Raw genomic sequence first — 9868 nt, forward strand, 5'->3', positions numbered from 1 at the left:
CCTGTGAGGTACTCAAAAGATGTTGGATCAACAAACTTGATGTCCCATAAAAAGTCTTATTTCTTGTACCAGTTTATAGTGAATAAGTAACCCATCACCACCTGAAACTAGTTCAAAATAAAACTGTTATGCAACTGCTGACCCTTCAATATACATGTACTTACCCGAGAATAATCAATGTTCCTTTTAACCATGAGAGGACTGGGTAGTTGATACAATTCATCTCTTTTATATGATAAAATAGATAGCTCTGTATATTGATCGATAGGAAAATATTCAAATTTTGACACAAAATAATTTAGATTTTTTCCTTACTGAATAATACATTTTATGGCTTAAAATTATATTGAAAATTTTATGAAGGTAAATCTCATAGGTAATTCAACTGTTAAGCACCCAGCCCCTTAAATGGACAAGTAGGTCTAGTTCGGCCATTTTGAGACTATTTATTAATCTCTAGAGATGAAGAGATCAGTATAAGGCTATATAAAAATAACAAATGTTATGGCCAAAAAAATATTCTCATTTTTTTTTCTTTACTTAATAATAGTTTATAGTTAATTAAAACACTGCTGTGATGTCATTCCTTTGTTCCAGCAGTCTAAAATGTTACCTGTGACAGTCCAATATTAGCGAGTTTTTAATATCAGACCGTTACCAGTGGTTACAGTACTGTTATCCTTAAATAGGACTGTCTCAGGTAAATCAACGATGAAATTCAATGGCAGTGTTTTAGGTATGATATATGCCTCAAACACTTCTGTATAAGAAAATATCAGACATTTCTTGACCCTAACAAACCTCGAAAGTCTCCGATATTCTTTTCATACAGATGTGTTTGAGGCATATATCCATTACAAAAATCATATATGATAAATTAAGGTAGATCTGATAAAGGTAAATTGTTGACCCCACAGCCTCCTAAAATGCTAGTTGCAGGACTGTAGCTCATCAAGAAATTTTGGTTGACTGTTATTTCCCGTAGAGCAACAGTTCTACAGCTACACAAATGCTTGTGGATACACTTGGGAGATTCTGTATTAGCCTCTCATCATACCTGATACTAGTATCACATCAGTGGTCTCCAACAGTAAATAAATCTGAGGTATACTTGACACTCTTCCAGTTTATACGGAGGAGAAGAGTAAACTAATGGTTATCCGAGACCTTGTCTGTGGATTGTACTCCCCTCAGCTTGTATTACGTTACACTGTGTTACTTTACACGTCAATGTATGGGTAGATCTCCGGTTTCTCAGAGAACACTAATGTTATTTCCATATAACTCAAGGCAAATCAGAAAATAATCAACTTCATTGCAAGAAATATTTTGTACAACGCTTGGTCATTTCAGAACAAAGATAAAACTATCACAGAGCTAATCTACTACCCTGCATTTGTAGGGACAGGAACTAAAAATATAGGAATTCAAAAATGGGATACAATTAATCTGATACATTCATGATTCTTTAAACTATTTGATGGCAGCAAGTCCTGTCACAAAAATAAAACAGATTTGTGTTGACAATTTCTTTAACTTTCTGATTTATTTGAATTAAACAGAACCCTATATCTATGAAAATTGAAAAACCATACAAAATTGCTAACTTCAGTAAATTATGTAGAACATTACATCAGTACATGTACTACTGTAATCATTTACTACTAATTAGTCATTTACTACTAATTAGTCACTGAATAACACTGTATTCAAAAAGCACTTAATAGAGCAAAGACAAGACTTACCACTCAACAGATGTCAATTCATCAAGAAACTGTCAACAGCTTACACCACCATTTAAAATCAATATCCATTCGCCCATGCTATTTACCGGCACTAAATCTCCAGCAAACACTGACCAGAGTCCATCAGGGAAGGAAGTACAACTACCAATGGCATTGTTTATCAGACCGATTTATGAAGGAAATGTTTGATTAAGACTCTGCCATGCAATCCATTGTCGCCACTTCTTGTGAGCTATTTATATCCCCTACTCTAACTGTTGTCAACAATCGCCATCTGTGATTTTGTAAATCATTCCAGATAGCCTCATGTCTGACTTCACAATGAGGACAACTTCATGAAATTTCAGTGTTTGATTCTATGCTACAATTTATTTTGAAAATCAAAACCAGTTTCAATATGAATATACAACAATATGTAAGCTTTGAACATTCTGATGATTACAAAAACAATGCACAGCTGTTACAAAACCTAAAAAATGATAAATTAGTAACTTGCTTAAATCAATACTTTTTAATGATTTCATAACACTTATTTTTATGCATTCAATTTGATGAATAACAGCATTAAATTTTGTATTCAACACAACAACCTATACTCTGTTACTCTTTGCTGCAACAAATATCTCTTCTTTAGTTATAAGAATAATCTGGATGATTTTCAGATATAAGTTCATTTTTGCAAGTACCGGTATATGCATGTGTATTTGTTCAGAGTAAATGTTAATATTTAATCGCTTTCATTTCCACTGTTAGAATTTGCTGGTGACCTTTGACCTCCAGATCCTGGACTTCCACTTCTAGCTGGACTGCCGGACCTAGATCTGGATCGTGACCTGGAAGCAGACCTTGATCTGGCTGGTGACCCACTTCCACTTCTAGCTGGTGACCCACTTCCACTTCTAGCTGGTGACCCACTTCCACTTCTGGCTGGTGACCCACTTCCACTTCTGGCTGGTGACCCACTTCCACTTCTGGCTGGAGATCCACTTCTGGATCTGCTGCCAGATCTTGATCTGGATTTGGAAACAGATCGTGACCTTGATCTGGATCGGGAAGGTGACCGAGACCCGGAGCGTGATCTGGAGCGAGACCTGGAACGGGATCCAGATCTGGATCGAGATCTGGATCCTGACTTCCTGCTTGCTGCACTTCCTGACCTCCTTGAACCAGAGCGACTCCTGGATCGACTCCTCGATCCTGACCGGCTGCGAGATCGTGACCTTGAACCAGATTTTCTACTGCCAGCATCACTCTCACTGTCCGACATTATCCTCCTTCTTTTACCCACGCCTTCTGCTGCCTCATCCTCACTTCCACTGCTAGCCCTACAGAAAAAGGAAAATGTACATCAATTATTACAATCCACCATATATAACACAATACTCATCCAAATTCTTGAATTCAGTGAATCTTTAAATACTGTTGCTTCAGAGTGTCACCAATTAAATTTTTAGAACGGATCATAAGGACGCCTTATATTTTGTTATTTTTACAATCAGCCTTTAATTTTAATGTGTATGACTTACAATATTTCTTAACCATTTTCTAAATATGACTGTTCATAGTTCATTTGATCTGGTCTGAAGTCTTTTATAGAAGATCAAGCCAAAAACTACTGTAAACGTTTTACATTTGGCTATGTATTCTATTTAGCTTTTTCTGAGGAAAACAATGTCCACTAAATCAAGTACATCGCCAAATGCAAAACATATGAGTAGATAAATAGGTACATTCAGAATTGCGCTAAATCAAATTCACGCTAACTTGTTGTAAAACCATATTCCGCCAGATATTGAACACACTAAATATAGTACGTTTACAGTATATCTTTACGTTAACACTGCAGTGGTTATTTTTCAAAGATCAATTGAACATGATTTTTCCTTTCTTAAATATCTAAATTGGCAAGAACCTCTGGAAGAAAAATAGCTATCAATGTTTATATCTGTATAACCATTACTACATCTATGCATTGGGTTTACTTGATACATTGTAATTCTCTTTGCTGACTTCCTTGTAACAGAGCATTAATGGCTTGTAAGCCTTCCAATGAGACCATGCTGTCCCGTGGGGATACATGGCAGATTCAATATAAACGATTCTATTGATTACTACCACTAATAACCCAAGACGCATTATCACTGGTAGGTTCCTAAGCTTGCGGTCAACTCAAATTGCCTCATTAAAGTCTGTTAAAAATCTCCTCTACAACATTGTGATGCCTCCATGAAAACAACACTCCCAGCTTCTTAACTAATCAATATTGGCTTGAACAGGACAATCACATTGTCTTCTGGAGAGAATTTTTATTTCTATTTATAAATCACAAGATTGCTAGCATCTTTTACATATATATTCTGGAAAAAGTTGATCAGAGATGACAGTTGTTAATATGTCTACGATATACATGATCAGCTTTGACACCGAAAAACCAATTCTATTTGTTCATCATCATCACACACAATTACTGAATGAAACAAAATGTCTGTGATGCAGACAGCTAGCTGCAAACAAAGCTATAAACAAATTTCAGCGAAAGAATTAAACAAAGCCACTTTGTTAGAGTAGGTGCTGAGGGAAAAGCACAAATAACCATTACTCAAGAAAGATATCTGAACCCAATTCTGCAATAGCCAAATAAACAAGCACTCTGAGAGTATTGCATAAGCAATATACGTCCCATACCGGTTTGTGGAAATTGTGAGAACAATGCACTGTTATGCAGAATATCGAACCCGAACATTAAAAAATTGGAATATAAAAAATTAATTTTCTCGAAAATATGTCAGTTAGACGCTACAAAAGTGTAAACTTGATCTGTAGTTTGACATTTTGAAGCTGTTCAGCAAATTTCATATTATTCCTCAAACGCATAAAGAAAAAAAGTGTGGAAAACTGAAGTGGGACAGACAGACGGACGGAGAGACAGATGGACTGACGGATGCAGAGGAAAGCTAATGTCCCCTCCGGTGAAACCGGTAGGGGACTAAAAATGAAATCTATTAGTCAACAACAACAAAATCCCATCTAGAGGTCACAACAACATGACAACAAGTGAATCTATATACCAAAATAGAATAGCCTAATGAAATCAAATGTCACCTTAAGGTTAAAAAAACTTTACCACCAATTTCATCTAGGCAGCGCAGACCAAATATTGACAACAAATATCAACTAAAAGTAAAGATCATACAATGACAACAAATACCATATGAAAGTCAAGACAACTTATTGAAAACAAATATGATTTGAAAGTCGAGACAATCAGATGTCATTATTATGCCATCTGATCATTACAACAAATCTGGAGGGCTAGACAACAAACATCATCTCAGTATGTAGAAAACTTTTAGACAACAAACATCATCTCAATATGCAGAAATCTGTTGACAACAATATTCATCTTGATTTGTAGACAACCTATTGGCAACAAAAAATATCTTGATATGTAGGCAACTTATTGACAGCAAAAATCATCTTGATATGTAGACAACCTACTGACAACTGAAATCATCTTGATAAGCAGACAATCTATTGACAACAAAAATCATCTTGATATAAAGACAACTACTGACAACTAAAGTCATCTTGCTATGAACAACATATTGACGATAAAAATCATCTTGAAATGTAGACAACTTACTGACAACTAAAGTTATCTTGCAATGTAGACAACATATAGACAAAAATAATCATCTTGACATGTAGAAAACCTCTTGACAACAAAAATCATCTTGATATGTAGACAACCTACTGACAACAATATTCATCTTGATTTGTAAACCCTTATTAACAACAAACATCTAGAAGTCAATACAACAATATATTGTCAACAAATTTTAGTCATTGACAAGATAACTGTATCAATTTGCTATTTTAATTCAGGACAACATTACACAAATGTCAATGTGATGTCGAAAAAAAGTCTAGCTAGTAGTCAGGAACTCCTTGAAAGCAAGACAACAATAAAGACAACAAATGTAGTCTACAGGTCAGGACAACACAACCACAACAAACCAACACAGGTAACAATAAAGACAACAAATGTTGTCTACAGGTCAGGACAACACAACCACAACAAACTAACACAGGACAACAATAAAGACAACAAATGTAGTCTACAGGTCAAGACAACACAACCACAACAAACCAACACAGGACAACAATAAAGACAACAAATGTAGTCTACAGGTCAGGACTACACAACCCCAACAAACTAACATAGGACAACAATAAAGACAACAATAATGTCAAAAAACTTTTCAATTCAAAGCCCACTCATATACAATAAACTAAAGAAATCCACATAAACTTTTAGAGAGACCATCACATAAATACAATGTACGTACGCAATTTTAAGTTTCTTCCCGCCATCCGAATCTGAGTCTTCACTAGAGGAGATGATGGCCTTGGAGCGAATTTTCCGTCGCTGTTTCTCAGTGAGTCGCTCCCCTTTCTGACTCGACTCCTTCCTCTTCTTCCCGCGAGAGCGCCCTTCATCGTCAGAATCACCACCCCCTCGTCTAGCCCTTTGCCTGAGAATTCAGAAATACTGGTATTCAAACAAATTCAATCATTTACCAGATATATCAGTAGTATGTTTTTTGGCAGGTGTCTACTTCGGCTTTTCTCTTCAGGGTCTGGTTTTTCAAAAGATAATTAAACACAGAATTTTTTGTTAAAAGCACTGGTTTGCATTATAACAGAACTCTATGTCTACAATAATATTCTACCAAAATAACTGAAATTCAGTTGAGAAACCCAACTATCAAATTTAACACTTTCAAAAAAATCCATTATAACTATTATAATATCCAAAGACCAAAGCAGCATCAAATCATTCTATGGTGTTCTATGACCTTTAGAAACATGTTATAAATCCAGTTAGTGAGTGGACATTACTCTGACCTCTTTTTCTTCCTGCGCCCCTCCCCGTCCTCGTTATTTTCTGTGTCTGACCCGCGCCTCTTCTTCTTGGGTCGGTCGTCACTGCTGCCCTCCGAGATAAAGTCGTCCGCGTCATTATTCTTCTTTCCCTTCTGTAACAAATGAGATACGATGTGAAATATTTGTATAATTTAACGGTAATATAATGTTTATAGATACATGTATCTGGTTTGTTGATGCAGGTCATTTAAAAAAATCAAAGAATTCCAAATTGACTGCCTAGATGAACTTGGCAAATTTTTAACAGGTACATGTATATCATGGTATACTTATTCAAAAGTATATTTTTCTGTGATTTGATAATGATTTAATAAATGCACATTATATATATGTACAATATATGTACAATGTTAATGAAAAAATAAATGTACATTTTCCTGTATTTAAAAAAACATCAAAGTTGAATCTTTCACTTGTCAAATATCATTTATACATAATGGTAAGTAATATACCATAAAACTTTTAATACACAGTATGCAAAAAGTACAAGTATATGTTTAGCTATCAATTCTAAAATTCTCCCAACCACATAACCTTAGAAAATATGATAATAATAACTTTACAAAGTTCAGTGAAAGAAATAAGAATAATGACCCCCCCTGTCGGTCTATATACATGTATTAGTATATTGCCCTGACCTTTGATCCTGACTTCCGGGGCTTCTCGTCGCCGTCAGGATCTAGCAGCGAGATCTTCTTGGCTTTCTCCACAAACTTGGCACGCTGCTCCATCAACTTCTTGTCCATCTCTTGCTTGATCTTCTGTTTCTCCATCTGTTCAAAGAAAAGTTAATGCCTTTACTTATATATCTATTTTTTGGGTTCAAAAAAAAGAATTGTTGCATAAATTGAGCGGGGGAAAATATTTTCCAAGATTATGACACTCTTTTCTTTAATATAAAATTTGAAACATAAATGTACTATTATTAACATGTATTTCTTCTATTTATAAGGTATGCTGTCTCTTGTAAATAATTCATTATTTGTATTTGTACACAGAATATTTTACAGGACACTCTGTCTCAACTCTGTATACTTCTACAAATTTAAACAGAATTGAAAATTGTTACAAATAATTTGTCATTAATACCTGTTCAGCCTTTTGCTTTTGTCGGATTGCCTCCCTTTCCTCTTCATGCCTCTTTCTCATTTCTCTCTCGGCTTCGTCAATCTTGCGTGCTCGCTCCACATGATACTGAGCCTGACTCAGCAGATCCGAGCATTGTCGAGCCTCAGATGCTGCCTGGTTCAAATCAAACTTCATCCGGTCACCGTGAGTGGATAGTTGGTTGAAATATCTGTCAACACAAATTTTTATTTCATATTTTTCTTCCCTTTGAATCTGTCAAATTTTTTTTATTACATGTACTTTAAAATCTTTCTTCAACTTGTTGTCCTATGCAAATGCCATCTCATTTTACATTTTCAAATTCTACTCTGTTAAGAAAATTCTTTTTATATTTAGTTTAATAAATGTATTCAGCATGGAATTTATATTCCGCATCAAATTCATTTTGTGCCACTTTTCCATTAATTCAAATAATTCTAGGGTATATTTCTACTTTGGGTTATAGATAAGTTTGAAATATTTGGCATATAACCAGTCACCATCATTCCAAATTGACCCCCCCCCCCATACTGCACTCTCCTAGATTAGCTAGATACTTCACAATACTTTCTGGACGGCACAGCTTCTAACTAGTTTACATCCCCGTCAATATGACCCCCTGAATGAATACCCTTCAGTAGCTAGACATCAGATATAATGGTGCTCACTTGATGGCCAGTTCCAGGTCTTTGACGGCACTGAGCACCGTCTTCAGGTTACTCTTCTCGTCCTTCAGGATGGAGGTGGCCAGCTTCTGTAGCACCAGGGCAATGTTGTACAGTAGGACCGTGTCGCTGGGGGATACATGCCGCGCCTGTAATAAAAATATCAATACTCTGATCTACTTGTGCATTAGTATTGTATAAATGTAACAGATTTATATACCTAGATAATATATGCATAATTATAAATCCTTGGGAAATTTTATGGCTATGACGCACTCGGTCATAACAAATTTACTGATATAGCGAATTGTTTCGAGCCCCATAAAGGTGAAAAATAATAAATTTACACCTTAATTAATGAATTGATTTAAACTTTCAAAAGTTAGCAATACTAATTGACACAATTGATATGAATTTATTTTCACAAATTTATTTCCAATTCACAATCCGATAATTTTTGTTTTCCTAACAATTTATTTTTATTTAATGCCTAAATACATTTGGTAGTCAGGTGGAAGGAAACATGTATACAGAATACGCTAGGCTTATCATTATGAGTTTGTTATACTTTTGGTACAAATTAACATATATAGCTAAGTAAATCCAATAATCCACAGGGATTTGCTATATCCAAGTTTTACTGTATACTTATCTGTTGGGGTTACCATAATACTGTAAATTCCTAATTCTAACTTAATTCTGTGATTCCGCTGTTTTGTATCATACGCCGAAAATATAAAATCACGAGCACTTATTTTTTGTTGTAAATTTCATTTACCAGTAGTTCAAAACTGTCTAAAAAATAAAATCTGCAAGAGTTGCTTCTTGTGATCAAATAATATTTCTAAGCTAGTGTGGGGGTTGAGTATGATAGTCTTGTTCTATAGTATCAAATCTGAAGTTATCTCATTGTGTTTGGTAGGGAGAGGGGGTAATGTTTGTACCTTCAGTAGGATGGTCTTGCACTCCTTGAGGCGTCCACACTTGAAGTAAGCTCTGGCCAGGTACACCATCACCTCCGTGTTGTGGTACTTAAAGAACTTCTTCAAACAGTTCTCGTACTGTCAAATAGAAATCACAGGTTGAGCAGGATACTGTGTTAACACTACACCATGGATTCTTTCTTGGAGTATGTGTGCTAATTTAAACTTTTTATTTATTCACAATACAATAAAAACAAGAGGCCCATGGGCCACATCGCTCACCTGAACAGCAGTTCCTTGTAACATTACATTTCGTAGCATATGCTTTTTCTATTTTAAACATTGAACCCCTTTCTGGGGACCCAGTTATGGTCCGAGGTTTATGGTTGGCTTGAACAACATAAATAGTAACATAGGAATGAAAATGTGAAGCACTGCGGTGGGACCGCACGTACACAACCTGAAAAACTGAACATAGCAG

The 9868-nt window shown here is 35.3% G+C and overlaps 2 protein-coding genes across 3 annotated transcripts in view; both read right to left on the reverse strand.

Moving 5' to 3' along the window:
- The window catches only part of LOC105317914 (oxysterol-binding protein-related protein 8), a 33682-nt gene extending 31660 nt beyond the window's left edge, over positions 1 to 2022 (reverse strand). Inside the window, exon 1 of one of the 2 annotated variants that reach the window (XM_011414719.4) lies at positions 1746 to 2022. The gene's annotated coding sequence lies outside the window, so the exon portion shown is untranslated. The remainder of the gene's footprint in view (positions 1 to 1745) is intronic. The other variant, XM_011414722.4, reaches the window with a different exon arrangement.
- A 412-nt stretch (positions 2023 to 2434) lies between these two features.
- The window catches only part of LOC105317913 (RNA polymerase-associated protein CTR9 homolog), a 35828-nt gene continuing 28394 nt past the window's right edge, over positions 2435 to 9868 (reverse strand). Inside the window, exons 17-23 of the mRNA XM_034482142.2 lie at positions 9409 to 9525; positions 8468 to 8613; positions 7782 to 7989; positions 7331 to 7465; positions 6654 to 6784; positions 6095 to 6280; positions 2435 to 3070 (exon numbers count right to left, since the gene is read on the reverse strand). Of these exons, the coding sequence (XP_034338033.2) occupies positions 2473 to 3070; positions 6095 to 6280; positions 6654 to 6784; positions 7331 to 7465; positions 7782 to 7989; positions 8468 to 8613; positions 9409 to 9525 (1521 nt within the window). The 3' untranslated portion in view covers positions 2435 to 2472. The remainder of the gene's footprint in view (positions 3071 to 6094; positions 6281 to 6653; positions 6785 to 7330; positions 7466 to 7781; positions 7990 to 8467; positions 8614 to 9408; positions 9526 to 9868) is intronic.

The sequence above is a fragment of the Magallana gigas genome, chromosome 5 (assembly GCF_963853765.1).
Source record: "Magallana gigas chromosome 5, xbMagGiga1.1, whole genome shotgun sequence".
NCBI classification, from domain to species: Eukaryota; Metazoa; Mollusca; class Bivalvia; order Ostreida; family Ostreidae; genus Magallana; species Magallana gigas.